This window comes from Electrophorus electricus, chromosome 8 (genome assembly GCF_041902795.1).
Source record: "Electrophorus electricus isolate QZ-2024a chromosome 8, ASM4190279v1, whole genome shotgun sequence".
In the NCBI taxonomy this organism is placed as follows: domain Eukaryota; kingdom Metazoa; phylum Chordata; class Actinopteri; order Gymnotiformes; family Gymnotidae; genus Electrophorus; species Electrophorus electricus.
Window position 1 is genome coordinate 30,935,201 of NC_137504.1, and position 19,569 is coordinate 30,954,769.

Here is a 19,569-nt window from a genome sequence, read left to right on the forward strand (position 1 = left end):
TTACACAATACGCTGCTTCATGTCTGATCTAATAATGGTTTTGGAGGAAAGGGCTGATGGTGAAATAAAACTCTGGGAAACGTTGCGGTTGTCCAACGTCTTGCGCTGCAGACTCATTGGAGGAACTCTAAGCAGCTCACCGTTCTAAGTCTTGTCATGTTGGACTATTATAGGCTGCCAGAACCTTTATGGGAAGCCCTGGATATATCAACATGCATGGCGCCACATAGGCTATACCAAATAAAAGTTTGATTGAACAGAATGTGGTAATGTTGTATTCAACGAGTGAATAAGCCAAGAAACAAATAAATAAATGTCACGAGTTCTGTCGCCAGAAATTAACAGTCTGAGATGATGCTGGGTGGGTTGTTTATTATAGGCATGTTCATGGAATGCCATTTGACCCCATATCATTTTGTTTAAAACTTATTTTATATAACATCTCATAACATTTAAGTAGGGCAAAATATCTGCAAGGTCACGTTTGTGTGCTGAGAATAAAAAGAGAATCATTGCATTTGTCCACGAAATTAAACTGTAATTAAATTTAAATTAATTTCATCATTCCAGAAGGGACTGTGCAAAACGTTTTATGCGAGTTAGTTATGTGGCGTTACACTCTATTTTGTCACACATGATGCTGGGATAGGGACAGCATTTTAGTGCACTGTTTAAATTTAATGAAAGTTTAGGAAAAGTTTTATATGACTGGAATAAATCCTAAAAAAAGGTTTTACTCTGAGAAAAAAAAAGAATCAGGGCAACATTTGGTATTACTTAATATGCAAGGTGTATAGGCTATATTTAGAAATCAAATACAATAGTAGGGTAAAAATTCTGCTTGTGCATTCATGAATCTAATCGAATAGTCTAGAGCACTTCGCTCAGCATAACCCGTGAATTAATACAGGCTATTAATCTGTGTAAAAACGTTTGAACATAACGTTAACCAGCAGGGGTCGCTCTAAGGCCCGCAGACCTGGCGATGACCATGGAATGGGGGATTCCGCATTTAATAATTAAAAAATACATCTTGTACAAAACAAATAGATAAATAATATAAAAATAAATGTAAAAAACGATCTGCCTCTTCCATGCATTCGCTTAGTCTTTTTGTGGACAGAACACGTAGCCTAGTTAGGATTAATGACAATAGAAAATCGTATTAAAACATTCAGAGGAAACAAAAATTAAAAGATTAAGTGAAAATAGAGGATTATAACCGAATGGGTAATTTAGGCTATTACACGTATCCAGAATTGCAGTCACATCCATCATTGCACCGCAGGCTCGGAGCTCGCCATCATTACCCCACTCACACATGCGATGACACTGACTGACGGAGTCACAGACAGACTGGGGCATCAGCAGAGTGGCGCTGTACAGTAAACAGTTCTGGTAGGCTGGCAGCACAGCCTGTAGTGCAGACGTCGCATGCCGCATGTGCACGCCTGTCAGTCTATTCGTATTCGGGTGCACACGACACGAGCAGGACCTCGAGGAAAACAAACTGAGGCTCTTATTTCGGCTCTCCTTGGAGGGCACGCGAATGCACGATGAGACAGAAGAGAGAATTGGCGATGCGATGAGCGAATGTGCAGAGGACGGGGGATTTTGAGCGAACAGTGGAGGAAAACAAGCGAACTGCTAAGCGATGGAGAACCAGACGACAACGGAGCAGCAAAGCTACGAGGACGTTCGCAAGAGCGGGTACCTCCGCAAACAAAAATCTATGCACCGGCGCTTCTTCGTCCTCCGGGCCCCCTCGGAGCATGGCCCTGCCCGACTCGAGTACTATGAGAACGAGAAGAAATTCCGAAGCAAGTCCCCTGTCCCCAAGAAAGTCGTTATCCTGGAGTCTTGCTTCAACATCAATAAGCGGGCGGATTCGAAGAATAAACACATGATAGTGTTATATACCCGCGGGGAGAGCTTTGCCATCGCTGCGGACACTGAGGAGGTTCAGAACGAGTGGTATCAGGCCATGTTGGACCTCCAGCGTAGAAGTAAGCGAGAAATAATAAGTGCACCCTCACATCTCTGCGTCTATTCCATACCTGGTGTACCACAATCCGTGTGTACTCTGCTGTAGTTCGTGCATCAACTTGTGCCTATCTTTGCTATAACGCATACTGCAGTAATATTTGAAACCATAAGTATTGAACATCCATTTCCCACACCCTACTCTTTAAAAAAAAAAAAAAATTAAGTTATAATCGCGCGCACAGCAAAATGCACGAACAGTTATTAAATGGATGGAGCGCATCGCAGCAGCACGCACTGCGTTGCAGAGCTATCAAACCCGCAGTGAAAAGAATAGTGCCCATTCTTGATTGCATTTTGATTTTACCGGTGCATTTCACGGGTTAAGAATATCAGCACTATGCAATGTTTTGGTGCTGTCCTCAGCAGACGTGAATTACTACGGTGTGTAGCGCGCGAGGGTGGCGCACTGTGCAGCGGCGGCTCCTGCAGCAGCGCGCACGGCCGTCTGTTATTGTTTTTCAACACGTTTATGCATGTTGTGCGTGTAACCTACATTCTGTGCTACAGCCCTGTAGTCGCAGAGGGCGTCCGAGCAGCCGCGTGTTTTCATTGGCAAGCGGAATTTTTCGAGCCCCATATCCCTCGTGTTTCGGTTGCCGCGGTTCCCCACCCCATCGTCGTACGAGTGGATCACCGGGTTGAACGAGGGCAACGGATCGGCGGGACGCACTAAAACGATTGCTACCCCACCATGCCCGTGTCCTTGTATGTGCCTGCTTATTCAAAACCTCGTAGCCGACTGTCTGTTTATTCGTAAACGCCCTTATCACACTGCTGTCACGTAGCCTACTCCCCACACTCCTGTCTACTATGCGGAGTCGGTGTTTTCCTCAGCGTGCCAAATTTACAACCGCTGTACAGTACACCGAAATATATAAGCACAGAAAAATAATGAATCGACAGAAAATACAGCGAATAAAATATTTTAAAAATTGTTCAATTGATATCATGTATCACACCATTTAACTATTTAACTAAAGCTTTTATATATATATATATATATATATATATATATATATATATATATATATATATATATACAATTTTCAATTTTATCAGTGAAAATCTTTACATTTTAGCTGATTTAAGACATTCACTGTGCCACAGCGTCTTTTTAGTGTAGCACTCTTTTTGCTCCATTTCCTTTCACTGTACATGAACAGCATACACAGCATAACCACTAAAAACTGTTGCTAGAGAAACACCTTAACAAATTCTCTGTCCAATGCAGTGACCTGTGGATTATGTCACATTAAAAGTCATGGCCGAACTAAACAAAATATGTTACACCAACATCAGTGTTTCCTGAGGCTGCTTAGTCTGTTCATCATGAAAAGTAATTTGGCAATTCTGCTTGCAACGTTCCATTTGCAATGTTCCGTTTGCATGCATTTATGTAGATAAATTGACCTCTTTGTGTCTGTTGTCACTGTAGGTAAGACCCCTGATGACTTTGGTAGTGGAGGAGAATGTGGTTTGCTGTCCCCTGGTCCGCTCTTTAAGGAGGTCTGGCAGGTGAAGCTTTGGCCCAAGGGCCTGGGTCAGGCAAGGAACCTGATAGGCATCTACCGGCTCTGCCTTACTGATAAGACGGTCAATTTTGTTAAGCTCAACTCGGATGTGCCTGCCGTGGTGCTGCAGCTGATGAACGTTCGCCGTTGTGGTCATTCGGAGAACTTTTTCTTCATTGAAGTGGGCCGTTCAGCCATGACCGGGCCTGGAGAGTTCTGGATGCAAGTGGAGGATTCTGTAGTAGCGCAGAACATGCATGAGACCCTGCTGGAGGCTATGAAAGCACTGAGTGAAGAGTTCCGTCAGCGCAGCAAGACCCAGGCAGCGGGCGCCTCCTGTGGAGGGGGCACCGCCTCTAATCCTATCAGCGTACCATCCCGTCGCCACCACCCAAATCTGCCACCTTCCCAGGTGGGCTTCTCCAGACGGGCTAGGACAGAGACCCCTGCAGTTGCACATAGCACCAACACATCCCCAACATCTCGACACGGGTTCTCTAGGTCCCGTACAGCCAGCATCGGTGCTCGTACGGAGGACGGCAGTGGCAGAATGACTGCTCTCAGCACCAGTCCGAGCCTTAACGGCTCCTCTTGCTCCACCACCCCTACCCTGCGACCCAAACCCACACGTGCACCCACCCCGGCCAAGATCACGCTCAGTCTGGCACCATACACCCCCAATCCAGCACCTTCCCCAGCCCCCAGCCTCTCTTCCAGCTCTGGTCATGGTTCTGAGTGTGGACTGGGTGGAGCTCCAATGGGGCCAGTGCCCATCTGCACCTATGCTCGAATCCCACAGAGAGTATCTATGTCAGGCTCGCCCAGTGACTATGGCTCCTCTGATGAGTATGGATCCAGTCCCGGCGAGCACTCCCTTCTGGCTGCAGGGCTCCCTACTGCTCTAGTCGATGCTTCTACTGGTTGCATCTTGGCGAGGCAGCGGGACGGCTCTCACAAGCGAGTGCACGGGCGTAGGGTCCTTCGTCGCTCCTCCAGCAGGGACTACGAAGCTGAGCGCAGGCTGCTCAGCAAGCGCGCCTCTCTCCCACCTTCCTCCGTCCAGGAGCGCCTGGTACCTCGCCGCAGGGACGAGGAAGAGGAGGAAGATGAAGACTATGCCATCATGTCTCGTAGCGCCAGCAGGGAATCGTTCACTTCCCGACGTGGCTCAGGAAGCTCAGCAACGACTTCGAGTGGACAGCCAGAAAACTCGGCTGATAAAGGCGTCAACACGAGGGAGGTTCCGGAAGATGTGTCCATCGACAGTGGATATATGTCCATGTTGCCTGGTGTTACAGCGCCTCCGGCAAGCCTGTCTTTGTCAGTGTCCGAAGTGGAGTCAAAGGGAGGGGACGAGTACATGGCCATGACCCCGAACAGCAGTGTTTCTCCCCCACAGCACATTCGGGTTCCTGTGTCTGAGGGCTACATGATGATGTCCCCCAACAGCAGCTGTTCACCAGATCTACATGGCATGAGTGGGTGCTTGTGGGGGAGTAGGAGCAGCATGGAGAGCCGAACAGGAAGTGACTACATGAACATGTCGCCCATCAGTGCCAGATCAGCCTGCAGCACACCCCCATCACACCCTGAACAGCACCCACTGCAGCCCAAGACAGTCTACTCCTACTTCTCCCTGCCACGCTCCTATAAACACACCACTCTCTCCACTCGGTTTGAGGACAATCTTGGTGATGGGAGGAGGCCTGAGGGCGTTTGTGGCAGTGAGGGTGGTGGTGGAGGCAGGGCTGGGCGTGGCGGCTACCCCACCAGAGCTGAACGTTCCGTCGGCCCAAATGGAAACGGCCGTCTATCCCCGTCCTCCTCATCTTTCTCCTCTAGTTCGGCGAGCACTGAGAGTTTGGAGGATAAGCCGCTGTCCCTGCCAGCTGGGGAAGCAGGCCGGTCCACCCGCCCAAACACAGGACACAGGGTAGGGGGCACTCACCCCAAAGACTCATCCCACCACTATCATCAGCAGAGACGAGGGCCGGGTGTCCAGAAACAGGGTCATTCACAGCATCGGAAAGGCAGGCCCTTCAGCCTCTTTGTGGACATGTCCAAAGCCAACACTTTGCCCAGAGTCAGGGAGACCCTGCAGCCCACAGTGTCCCAGAGCTCCGGTGAATATGTTAGCATTGTTTATCAGGGTGAACAGGGAGGTTGCAATGGAGGGGCTATAGGGGTAAATGAAGGGCACTCTGTGGTGTCAGGACATCCAAGAGCCATACACCGACCACCTCCATGCCAAGTTGGTACTACCAGTCTACCCCGTAGCTTCTCCGCACCCCTTTCCACCTCTATGTCTTCATCCTCTGAATATGTTAACATGGATTTGGGCAGTTCACCATCTGCAATGCCTTGCACGCCCCTCTCGTCTTTCAGCCCTGCAACAGCAATAGCCAGAGAAAAGCTTACTGGGGATCCTCAAGTAGCACAGGGAGCTCAAACTGGACACAGAAAGGGCGGTAAGACAGCCTTGCCGTCTGGGGACACTTTCACAGACTACACAGAAATGGCATTTGGACTGGGCGCAGGAGACGGCTCTTCACACTGCCCCAAACCTGACCAAATAGCCGATCCTTCTACTATGGAGCAGGAACAAAGTATGGGCTTCCCCTCAACCAAGGTTTTCCCCAAGACAGACCAAGGAGCTCGACTGGTCCGAGCTGAGGCACCAGTGAGACGAAGGCACCGCTCAGACACTTTCAAGGCGCCTGTGCCTCTCCCTGTGTCTCCCGCTTCCTCCTCCTCTGTCTTTCCGGAAACCCCTCAAGTCACCCCAGCTCGACGCCATGGCCTAGACAGCGCCCTTTGGGCCACTGGACAGCCACCCGTAGCGCAGTGTGCCGGTCCTGGGGTGGCAGCTGTACCCGCAGACCAGGCTTCATCCTCGACTCTGGAGCAAGGTCTAAACTATATTGATCTTGACTTAGCCAATAAGGAGAGCCCTCAGATCAGCCTGGATGGACCATCTGGGCCACCCTTCTCGGTCCTCGGAGGAGGGTCGACGGTGGGGCTGGGTGGAACGGCAGTAGGAGGAAACACCACCTCTATTATTAACACCTACGCCAGCATTGACTTCTTCAAGTCGGAGGAACTGAGAGTCCAACAAAATAACCGGAATGACAGCAAAGGTTGGTAATTAATTGTAATAGTTTGGTGTGTAGATATGGTGCATCATATAAACAATAATTACTAGTATGTAAATTCCAAATTCCAAATTATTCCTAGTGGAATAGCTTAATATTATTTGGCCATTTTATGCATAGCCTTTGCTAGATTTTGAGTGTGTACTGAGTTAAGTTACACTGTATGATATTCCATAATTACAGATCATTTGCTGTGGCATTTCATGGACACGAAGTTCTGTATTTTGAAATTAATTAAAATGGCTTCTCTAAGCAAAAAGACTTCATATATTTCTAGGAATTAATTTGAAATAGATAAAATAACATATCAGTGTTGTTTTAGTGTTAGAATTTGACCAGTATTTAGTATCAATAATGTCATGTCACATGAATACTCCTATTTTTTAAATTAGTGGGTGCATCAAATTCATAAATATGAAGTGATTTATACTGACAATGTGTTTTTCATAGCAGACCTATGAATAATACAATGAATAACACAAATACTGATGTTGATAGACAGAGACATAGAAATACTGCACTAGACTAGAAATACTGATTCCCATTTCATATCAGTGTGTTTTCTCTTGCTTTTTAAAGTGTAGCAGTAGTAAATGGCCTTGTCCCATGTCTGAACGGCTCTGCGTCTGGTCCCATTAGTGCATGAAGACAAGGTGCAGGGATGACAGCTTCCATATAGTAGTGCTAACCTCGGTGTGTGTGTGTGTGTGTGTCTGTGTATGAACAGCATGTGACAGTGTTAAATCTGATGAGCGTGTGCTGTGGATGAGAAAGACGTGAACATGGGTGTGTGTGTGTGTGCGTTTGTGAGGGATTCCTTAGCATGGCCACATGCTATCTTATATTTAACTGGTGCTCTGTGATTATAGGTAATTAAGAGTGTATGAGTGTGTGTGGGGCTGTGTCGAGGGGAGTTGTGTGTGCCGGTGATATGAAGCTGGCGAGACGGCGTTAGGGCCGCCGAAGCCGCTGACTCGTGCGGAGTCTGGAGGAGACTCTGCTCGGGATTTTAGCACCATTTAGGGATTCCTTTCTGCTGCCCTCCAGCCGCACGCATGTGTTTAACGCACATGGTGATTGTAGATAATTATGGGCATTTAGTCTCCCTCTCACAGAAAGCTGGCCTGATTATTGCTTTAGTGGTCTCTCTGCCTTTCTCCCTCTCTCTCTGTCTCTGTCTCCCTCTGTATCTCTGTTTATCTTCTTTGATGCTCTTGCCTTCTCTTTAGCTTGTTTTCTTCCTTTCATTTTTTTTTCTTTCTTTCTATTCATTCTTTACACTTTATTCATTTTTTCACTCTGCATGTCGGACCAGTGCTCCGCTCCGCTCAGTTACGGAAGCTGTACATCCCCGGCCAGAGATGTCTACTCACTCAGATAGCCATAAGTGCAATGATCCAACCTTTACCCCTGTTCCAGGCTGCCATGGGCTCTCCGTGGTTAGCCCTTGAAAACTTCCAAAACACAGGGATAAAATTGCTCATGTGCACAGTGAGGTCAGATTCATTAACTAATGCAACTCACAATCAGTTGCTGTGTTGGGGCACTTCTGGAATTCTTTGGTGGATTTGGTTTAGTCCAGAGCATTAGAACACAAGTGTGTAAGCTTAGCTGAGCAAACCAAGCCCTCGGTAAACACAGGTCAAGTTGCTGACTTTAAAACATACTTTTATGTATTTTGGAATGTTTTTTTTTTAGGTATGTAAAGTGGGTGGTCAGAATGGCTGTATTCTATGGGTCTGTGTATTCTATGTGGTTACCATATATGTAGCTTCTTGTCAATTAAACTATTGAAGTGTTATGAAACACTATGGTTAAAAACATCCAGAGATAGCCTCAACATGAGCCTTCAGAACACCATTGGAAATCCCACCTAATGCAAACTTCAGAATCCCATCAAAAACTGTGAATGCTATTCCTGTGTTTTTTAAGCAGGACCAATGCAGAAGAGTGTACTTCCCTTCACGTGTGTTCTCTCAAGAACCTGCCTCAGAGCTTGTTCCAGGTGTTCTGGATGTGTTGACAAATCAAGTATTCTCAATTATTTACATTCAAAGCAAATCTCTTACTCAGGTGTCACCTATGGCTTATGGGGTTGTAGTCAGGCTATGTCTAATAGCACAAACCGAAATTATATAAACAGATTTTCAAACTTTCATTGTTTGGCTTTTGCAGACCAAGTGAATCAGATATCTCTACCATTGTACTGCAACCGTACTATTGTAATCAGATTAATAGTAGCTGATGAGTGGGTGAAGAATGTATGCGGAAAACAGACAGGTCTTCTCCAGCCTGACGCTGTCTTTAAGGTTAAAGTTTGCCTGGGGCTAAAAGCAGATGGAGTCTGAAACAGTATATGTCATTATTTCTACAATTTTTATACATATACATAGTGTGAAACATTATCTGTCATAATGTTTTATATTTTTTACAACCATTACTGGTGTAATTTTGGAACAGTCAGTGGGCAACGGGGAGGTTGATGCTGAAGCCGTCACCGGGCACCAGGGGAGGTTGCCTGTGAGCGATACTTGCGGTGGGCATCGCTCCGTCTGTTTGCGACAGGTCATGTGGCCACTTGGCGCCAAATCAGAACTTACTCTCGCATTTCAACTTCAGCATGGATATGTCCTCACTTCATCAAGGACGAAGGACTGGGAATATGTGCGTGTGTGTGTATGAGAGAGAGAGAGAGAGAGAAAAAGAGTGTGTGAGTGAGAGCAAGCAAGAGAGAAAGAGAGAGAGAAAGAAAATAAATGGCAGAATGACACAGAAAAAGAGGGAATGGAATGCCAGGACTCCAGAGACAAAGAGGAGGTAGAAGCCCAGTTAGGAGACGGGAGGGCAGACATGGACATGACATGCAGTAAAGGAATGTAGATGCAGAAGAATCTGTGCTTCAGTGGAGGACCACTGCTAGACACACACACACACACACACACACACAGACAGTGAGTGAAGGGGGTAGGGTGTCATTGTGCATAAGGCATCACAGATGCAGTCGCCTTACTAGTGATTAGAGGATAGAAGGGTAAGGAGGGAAGACGAAGAGAGAAGAAGAAGAGAAGGGAGGAGAAGAGAAGAAGGGAAAGAGGAGGAGAGGAGAAGGGAGAGAAGAGCAGAGGAGAGGAAAGGGAGAAAAGAGATAATAGGAGAGGAGATGAGATGAGAGGAGATGACAAGAGACGAGAGGATGAAGGAGAGGAGGGATGTGTTTGTGTTTGTGAAGGGGGAGTTGAGTTATGGGCAGGAGCAGGGGAACTGGCCTAGGCCAGAGCTGTCTAGACGGCCAGGCTGCTTTGGGTCAGAGACGTCTAGACGGCCAGGCTGTTTTGGGTCAGAGAAGCTGTAATCAAGCCAGATCACCAGGAGCCTGGAGAACACTGCTCTCCATTATACAGGTCCATTAATGCACCTCATATCACTGTGTGTGTGTGTGTGTGTGTGTGTGCGCGTGCATGCGTGTGTGTATGTCAGAGAGAGAGAGAGGGCGTGTGAGAGAGAGAGAGAAAGAAAGATAGTGAGAAACTATACATATATATATATATATATATATATATATATATATATATATAGTTTCCCACTGTTTGTCTTTCTCTCTCTCTCTCTCTCTCTCTCTCTCTCTCTCTCTCTCTCTCTCTCTCTCTCTCTCTCTCTTTCTCTCGCTATATATATATATATATATATATATATATATATATATATATATATATATATATATATATATATATATACATTTTTGTTAGGCACTGTGTTTACACTTAATGTGAAAAGGGATTAACATGGATTAACAAACCCAAGGAAAACTGAAGTCTGGCTTTCCAACCTGTTTTCTTGTTTGCTTGCCTGCGGTTTTGTTTGCTGGTAAAGGTTGATTCTGTGTGCTCTCTTCGTAAGCCACTTGTTTTGGTTGCTTTGTCTCTTTGTTATCGCTCTTCAACACCATTCTGTGTGTAGCGCATAGCCGCATTTAGAACTTTGCTGTGGAGCCGCACGTCAAAAACCTTGCTAAAACTGATAATGGAATATTTGCTGGATAAGGAAAAGCAGTTTTGCAATGGCAGGCATGCATGCAGCAATAGTCAAGGACCTCTGATGCATACATCACTGTGTGCCTACGCTGGGTATTTAATTAGTACACACGCCTGAGAAATGTGTACTACAGCCCAAAGATATTGAAGTGATTCTCCAGGCAGTAAATAATTGGTGAGAGTTTTACTATGCAACTGGATAACGACCCCAAAGCATGCTTTAAAATCGTCAGCACTATTTAGACAGGAACACACAGCGAGATGTAGGCTACTGGGAGAGGAAGTCTGACCCACGCTGTCAGCATTAACTCTCTTACCAGCGGAGCTCATGTGGTATGAACTTCTGAATGAGAAAAGCATGTCCCATTACTCAAAATGACTCCCAGAAGAACCTTTAAAGGCCATACCAGCGACATACCTGCTGAACTTTATAAAAGGGGGCTTCAAAACTCAGGCTGTCATCAAAGGTAAAAGGGGATATTTTGGAGTTTAAAATTAAGAATAAGTTCGTTGAAAGCATTCTGCTCTGTAGTAATAAACACGTTACTGCTCATTATCTCTTGACAGAATAAAATGTTGACATCTAATTTTACAAAGATACTCATGAAGATGCTATAATGATATGAGTAGGTGTCTCGGGGGAAGAGACCATTAACACTTGCAGTGCCCAAGAAACATCGAACTAAACTGGCTGAAATCTGTCAGAGCTGAAATCAGTGATTTACTTTTCTTACATGCTTGTAATATGGCTTTATATTTGCTGATGGTTTTGCCTGAAGTATCATTGATATAGAGTTACAAGAATGCAGTATAAATAGAGGATAAGTGTCTTGCCTAGATGCCACAGCAATGTGTTGATAGATGGAATCTCTGACCACTGGGACCACACAAGTCTGAAGTCACAGTTTTTCTCAAAATAATAATAAAAATGTTTAATTTAATTAAAAATAAATCTGCATTGCAGTACAGCTTTAAGGTCCTCATTTCATCACTGTAAAAAAAATATTAGCTGTTTAATAAAAGTAAGTAACCTGGTTGTCTGAACCTTTTAACTGACTCCAAAACTGACTTGACAAAATACAAAAAGTTATGAAAACAAACTGATATTTTTTACAGCGATTTGCTGAGACCACAATGGTTCTAAATGTGCTCGGCACCGAGACATGTCCCAGTCCTGCAGAGTGGCCTGTCCTAATGCATTTGAGCTGGAACTCTGATGGAGAGCTCTGCTCCGCCTGCCAGGGCCAGAGACGGTGTGCCTCGTGGGCTGACCTGCTCAAAAGGGGCAGAGGTGTATTTTTGGACTTTTGATTTTGTGCACGTCAAAGGATGTCTCGTCCGTTTGGTCTCCTTAGTGATGCCAATAAAACTGTTTTCTCGCTCTGTCTGTCTTTTTGTTTCTCTTGCCTTCTTTTCTCTTCCTCTCCTCCACTCTTTTATTTCTATTTTAGCATGCCATCCAGTTTCTCGAGTTTTCCAATTTTTATATTGCTGCATGAAATATAATGTGCGTGTGAGCGTGTAATATTGTTAATTCGAGTAGTTAAACAGAGGACAGAGCCAATTGATCTAGCTTCCATACAAACACACACACACACACACGGACACACACACACACATGCACACATGCAAAAGAGAAGACGATAATTAGCCTCTGTTGAGAATGTATGGGAAAGTGAGAAGATGTTTTTAGTATTCTCGTGGCCAAAATGTGTGTGTGTGTGTGTGTGTGTGTGTGTGTGTGTGTGTGTGTGTGTGTGTGTGCGCGTGCGCGCGAGCGCATGTACATGCATGCATAGTTGCTACTTTGTCATGTGAGACAGAAAGGATTCACTCCAGTGCTCAAAAGAATGTCTGTGGCGCCTTGCATTGTAAGGTAAACCTGGCATCTGGCCAGATTTTTCACACATACATGCACATCATACACACACACACACACACACACACACACACACACACACACACACACACACACACACACACACTCACAAATACTCTTTGAGCTCTTTCACACTTGAACCTGTCCTCATCTCCTCCCACACTACATGCTGTGCTTGACTGACACATACAAACACTCTCCTCACTTTTCTACAGTTTTCTACATCACAATGATCACATGCGTGCACACACAATGAGGCACACCGCAGCTCTGTCTCAGACTGTACATTCTGTTAGGGTCAGGGCTACTCAAGAAGAATGAACAGACGTAGAGGAGGTGAGATCCGATGGAGACGAGGAGACAGAGGATGGTGGCCAGCCCCTCCAGACTTGAGGCTGGTTTATCCCTCCTTTAGTGAGAGCTTCCTGTGATGGGGTGAGAAGGTGAGAGGGGGAGCGAGGGATGGATGTGTGGGGTGGAGGGAGAGAGAGGGAGTGAAGGATGAATGTGGGGGTAGAGGGAGAGAGGGAGTGAGGGATGGATGTGGGGGTGGAGGGAGAGAGGGAGCGAGGGATGGATGTGGGGGTGGAGGGAGAGGGAGTGAGGGATGGATGTGGGGGTGGAGGGAGAGAGGGAGTGAGGGATGGATGTGGGGGTGGAGGGAGAGAGAGGGAGTGAGGGATGGATGTGAGGGTGGAGGGAGAGGGAGTGAGGGATGGATGTGGGGGTGGAGGGAGAGAGGGAGTGAGGGATGGATGTGGGGGTGGAGGGAGAGAGGGAATGAGGGATGGATGTGGGGGTGGAGGGAGAGAGAGGGAGTGAGGGATGGATGTGGGGGTGGAGGGAGAGAGAGGGAGTGAGGGATGGATGTGGGGGTGGAGGGAGAGAGGGAGTGAGGGATGGATGTGGGGGTGGAGGGAGAGAGAGGGAGTGAGGGATGGATGCAAAAAGATGGAGCGGGCAGGGGAAACGTGAGGATGGATGTTGTTTTGCTTTTTTGCAGACATCTCTTGTAGGCGGACTCAGATAGGGCGCTTTCCACTCTCTCTGTCTGCACATGTGACGGTGTCTGTGTGCTTGCTCACTTGCATATGCACTCTAGAAGAGTGACTTTTGGGTGTCGCCGTGGCCGAGTGTTGGCGGAGAGGGTGGAGCTCACAATTATGCAGCGCAGACTGCTTGCTGCGTGTGCACTTTGTGCGCTCTGTGTTTGCCTTGTCTGGATAGAGGTTTTTTTAACCTTGTCTGGACACGTGTTACTGTGTGTGTGCGTGCGTGTGTGTGTGTGCGCCCTAGTTTGCTCAAGTACACACAGCAATACTGAATACTTTGAAGCCTCCTAACAAATGCGTCAGGAAACGACAGATGTGTAGTAACAGAGGAGGAGGAGGAGGAGGACTAAGAGATCGAGAATGAAGGAGAAGGACAGACAGACATGAAGAGAGAGAATGAGAAGAGATATAGAGAGAGATGGGGAGACAGAAAGAGAGCAAGGCTACTGTCTCTCACCAGCGAGAATCACTGAGTAGCAGATCGTTTTGGCTGCAGTCCCGGGGGAAGCGAGGCGAAGCCGGGGGGAGGAGATGCCCGGCCGGCACCTCTCCACCTGTGTGCACTCATAATCCCGTTAGGGGTCCTCTCAAACCTCTCCTGTGTCAGTACACAGGTGTATGTGTGTGTGCGCTTGTAGACAAATTTGGTGAGGGTTTGTAGCCAATATGGCAGTTATGTCTACTTCGGTATGTTGTTTGCCATAACAGTGTGTTTGTGTGTGTGTGTGTGTGTGTGTGTGTGTGTGTGTGTGTGTGTGTGTGTGTGTGTGTGTCTGCATAAACAGTAAACAGTGCAGAGATACTGAACTGTACAGCAAATGTTTTTCTTTTGGGCATCTACATGACATCCACTAGCCTGAGTGATTGCTTAAAGATGGAAACACCAGTCATCAGCAGACACACACACGCTTTGAGAGACTATCGTGTCTGATCTGATTTGAAAATAGCTCCACTTTATTGAAGCTGTGTAGTATGGCTATGCATTTTCTTAAGGGCCTCTTTTTACAATGTTAGATTTTTAGACTTACTACTTTTGAATGGAATATCACACTGATCTTCAACCAGGGCTGAATACTTGAGAACCAGGTGCATTTTATTTCAGTTCTGAGTTAATTCTTTACACTTCACACCCTTTACACTCCGATAGCCTGCTGCTGGCTCCAGACTTACCATTAATCCCAGTTTACATTTGTGTTTTCATTAACCATGACTAACCATAACAGGTTAATAACTGAAGACATGAGTCTGGAGTTAAGAGCTTCAAGAGAGGCTCTGGCAGTGGGCTACATTTCCACCCTTGTTGTTTGTGGATGGGGTTCACTCCCTTCTACCACAGGGACCATGTCCTCTCCAGTGATGCAGGGCCCGTTTCTCCTGCTTTGACATCACGATCGTGTGGGTCGTTGGTTTCGAAAGCCAGCAGCCTTGTGAGAGGACTTCATCATGCTTGAAGAAGGAAGGCTGGCTGGTCCAGACCTGGGGCTGAAATCATCCTTAGCAGAATTCACTGACATGAATTCACTTTTATGAATTCACCGACAGGTCGGAATGCGCTCACACTGACCCATTTGTTCTTATGCCATGGTGTGATCTTCTTACTGGTGAAAGTGGTGTTTTTTACTATGCTGCTAGCCGGCCCTGATCCTCATGACCTGAACTTTATATCCCCATAAAGAAATATGCAATTCATTAATGTTCAATGTTACAGTGTAGATTTATAAATCATCGAACACCACTTGGACATATGATATTTCACAGATCTCTCACGTTTATCACACGCAGTATCTCATCGATGATGTAACAGCTCTGCTGGGCTGGTAGCCAATCAGGGTCTTAAGCCTGCAGGCTGACTGAAGGAACTTTGAGGTCACTTTCTACCGTCGCTGTTCTGGTCTCATCAGTTTCATTTCCCTTCTGATGCCCAGTGTAATAATTCTCTCTCTGTCTCTCTTTCTCTCTCTGTCTCTCTCGCTTTCTTTTTCTGTCTTTATTTCTTTTCAGAGTGCTGATTCGCCTGTCTGCTACGTAGGAACAGAGAACTGATAGATGCCTGGTCTGCTGATCTCTGTTTGTGTGTGTGTGTGTGTGTGTGTGTGTGCATATGACTATGTGTATATGAGTGTATGAGAGAGTGTATTGCAGGTGTGGAGGCTCACCTGTGTGACTCTCAAGTGTAAGATTTTCTTTTCCATTGGTTACAATCGAAACGGAATTTGCCAAAAGACTATTGGTCATATCCACCCACAAACTCTGAGACGGACATATCCTTCAGCCAATCAGGAAGGATTACAGCGACTCCGACTGCCAACCAAGAGCCAATGATATTCCTTTTATTCTTCACTGCAAAATTGAAAAAAAAATTGTAATACAGATGTGAAATAGTCTAATGATAGAAAAACATATATAGTATACATAATAATAATGAGAGAAGTATATATGACTTTTTAAAAAAGTGCCTCATTTTTGATTGTAGCCATTTTTACACAGTTCCTGATGTGAGAGGGGAAATGTTTCTGTTTATTGTCTCACTTTGTATGTCCCTTTGTGTTCCTGTTTCTGAGAGAGTGAAAAGAGAGAGAGAGTGAGAAAGTGAGAGAAACAGAGAGAGTGTAACATATTGAAAGATAAAGAGAGAGTGTCAGAGAATAGTTCAATACTGTTAGTGTATTAATTTGTATAATCTGAATGCCTTATAGTGTTTGTTTTGTGTGTGTGTGTGTGTGTGTTTGCTTGATGATCATCTAACCCTCAGCCATCCTGTGCCTCTATACTCAACTCAATAACCTTGAACCATACACAAACACATCAACATGAAAACACACACACAGTACACCAAGACCTCAAACTGTCTGCCTATCCTGCAGTACTGGGAGTTGACCCATAAGCACTGGTGAACACATAGACCATTATCCTCAATGTTTGCCCTTCTGGCCCTCTCCCTCTGAGCACAGCACCATCATCTGATTGGCTGCCCTCACTCAGACATCCTGAGAGTCTAAATAAGGGATTTCTCTGTGTGTGCTACATTTCCACTTTGATTTCTTCATAGTTTTAAAGCCAGGGTAATTACACTGTATTAAAATTCAACACTTTGATATGTAAACTACACACTCACACACACACACACACACACACACACACACACACACACACACACACAAATCCCGTCCTGTGATGATAGACTCATCACTCTGCAGCCAGTACTGGTATGCAGGACTCAACTGACAGTGACACACTGAAGTGCCTCCTTGGTTCAGCTGCAGTTACGATTTCACCAGTCCAACCAACACAGGCTATTGCAAACACACACACACACACACACACACACACACACACACACACACACACACACACACACACACTCACACTCACCTGGGCTCCGGTCCTGCAAACACACACACATACACACACACAAGCTTACACACTCACTCGAGCTCCTGAAAATACCCCCCCCCCACACACATACACACTCTCAAATACTCAAACAGACTATTTTCAGTCCGAAATACTGACTCTATGAAGATTTTTTACATGCACAAAAAACATGACAACCGTGGTCTTACACACATTCCCCCATGCTCCCTCACTTCATTTGGTCACTGATTTAATAGACAGTTAGGGTTTAATGTTTAGTCCGGTCCGGTTGGCTGATAGCTTAATGGTTTGTTCTGGATTTCTAGACACACGGGCTTGGGAACGCACCTGTTCAGTTTTACCTGCACTGAGCCTCTTTTAGTGTGCACGCGTCTCTGCTCTTCGCTACGTTGTGTTCCAGCTTTGGTACTTGGCTAAAAGTGACCGTACAAATGCTTTAAAACGGCGAGTTCAAATTGAAACAGGGTCTTTTTACGACGCTGGGACGCGGTGCCTCTCCACTTCGCCGACGTTTTGTAGCATGCCTATGTTTTTTTTTTTTTAACAGATCCTTTAAAAAAAATATTTTAGATATTTTAACTGCTTCTTCAGACTTAACTTTGGCTGCTTTTGCACTTTTCTAATGGACATCTTGTTTCGGATGACCCTTGTTATGAGGTGCGGAAAACTGGTGTACTCCGCCGATCTCAGTGCCAACAACATCCCTCCGCACTTATCATACTGATAAACGCTGTTTCATAAAACAAAACAATGAACCGAATTCAGAGAGCCAAACGTTTCCACTTTTCTAAGATAATTTTTAAGATAATTTTTTAAAGTCTTTTTTTACCATTTCATTATAATATACTGGTGTTACACATGCGTTACACATAAGAATATTAAAGCATTAAGCTACAGTAGTTGATATGAATGTGACACAGACAAGTTTAAGTTAATAGCTTATGATTATAAATGCTTATTAAAAAGGAACATATTATAACATATGATTATAAAATATTAATAAGAGTACTCTTCACCCTGCTACACAACTCATTTTCTGCATCTGATACATAGTATAGCTTCTCCATTGACTGTAGATATCATCTTACTTCCATTCTGGATTACACATAGGGCCAGGTGGTGCTTCAGCAAATGGGAGCTTTTTTTTGGTGACATTTTTAACACAGTCAACCCCATTGACTTTTTCCTCACCCCAAATGAAACCCCTTAAACTCACTCTAGGGGCTGGCCACTGAAACAAGTAGACTGATTTATGTGTGTGTTTGTGATTGTTTCCTTTGTGGTCTGTTTGTGAATGTGTGTGTGTGTGTGTGTGTGTGTGTGTGTGTGTTTGTATGGCCACTGTCTGATTAATTTAATCTCTCTTTTATTGCCTTATCATCTGTATTAGCTCTCACATCAAACACGGCAGCTGTATAAAAGACGCTTTGCATTCTAGAACCATTGGAATTCTGTTAGAGTTCTTACTCTAGAACAGTTGGAATTTTGTTAGAGTCCTTATTCTAGAACAGTTGGAATTCCTGTTGAATCTTCATTCTAGAACAGCTGGAACAATTGGAATTCTGCCTGAGCCTTTTTCTAGAACAGCTGAAACAGTGGGAATTCTGTGCAAGGTTTCATTCTAGAATGGCTGGAACAGCTGGAAATCCACCTGAGCCTTCATTCTAGGACAGTTGAAATTTCGTTTCAGTCTGAAGATTCTGTAGTCCGGTTATGTGTAGAAAAATTGTGTATCTCTGGCCCTCAGTCTGTGGAGCCAAATCATGGCACCATGTGATGTAGAAATGTGGCTGAGACTTACAGTATGTATAGTCCAGAAAAAAAAAAGAAAAACATAAAAAAGATTAAAAAGAAGGAAAGCAATGTCTTTCCCAAAGCACCTGCCATTTGTTGGAAAAAAAGGGTTTGGTATGTACAATCAGGGTACTGTTTATGGAGATTTATCCTACTAATGTATATCTGGTACTATGAAGAATCCAATGACACTGATGTATAGTGAATTGTAAAGAGAGAATTAATAGGGTGTGGGGTGTAGTTCTGTGTATAAAGGGAGGTGTTTGGAATTCGGGTGGGCACATATGGGGCTTATATCGAATGGCTATGGTAGAAATTTCTGGTCAATTCAGAAATTCCTTCATGATTATTGCCTGTGATGTAGACAGTGTCACTTTGTTTTATGGACAACTGGTAAAAAGAACGAAAGGAAAACTGGGGTGTGCCTTGTGTGTTTTTGACTTGCTTTCCTTTGTAACAGTTTTAAGAAGGTGTGTGTTTAGCAAGAGACTCCCTTTTAAACTGATATCAAGGGAAAAGCCACCTGCTAAACTTTATGACTGCTATGATCTATATGTGTGTCTTAAATTCAAGTGCCACCCACACACACGCACACACACACACACACACACACACACACACACACACACACACACACACACACACACACATCCTTACGTTTGCTCTTTGTGGACATCATTTGGGCTGAGCAGGGAATAACAGGCAAATCTTAATTGCTATTTTTCAGTA

The 19,569-nt window shown here is 45.1% G+C and overlaps 1 protein-coding gene across 1 annotated transcript; it reads left to right on the top strand.

The window, feature by feature from the left end:
* Positions 1-1,177: 1,177 nt before the first annotated feature.
* si:ch211-284e13.4 (insulin receptor substrate 1) lies at positions 1,178-19,254 on the top strand. The gene is made up of 3 exons (XM_027025182.3): positions 1,178-2,006; positions 3,482-6,694; positions 15,673-19,254. Exons 1-3 carry the CDS (start codon positions 1,655-1,657, stop codon positions 15,678-15,680), a joined length of 3,573 nt encoding a protein of 1,190 aa, XP_026880983.1. The 5' UTR covers positions 1,178-1,654; the 3' UTR covers positions 15,681-19,254.
* Positions 19,255-19,569: the final 315 nt, after the last annotated feature.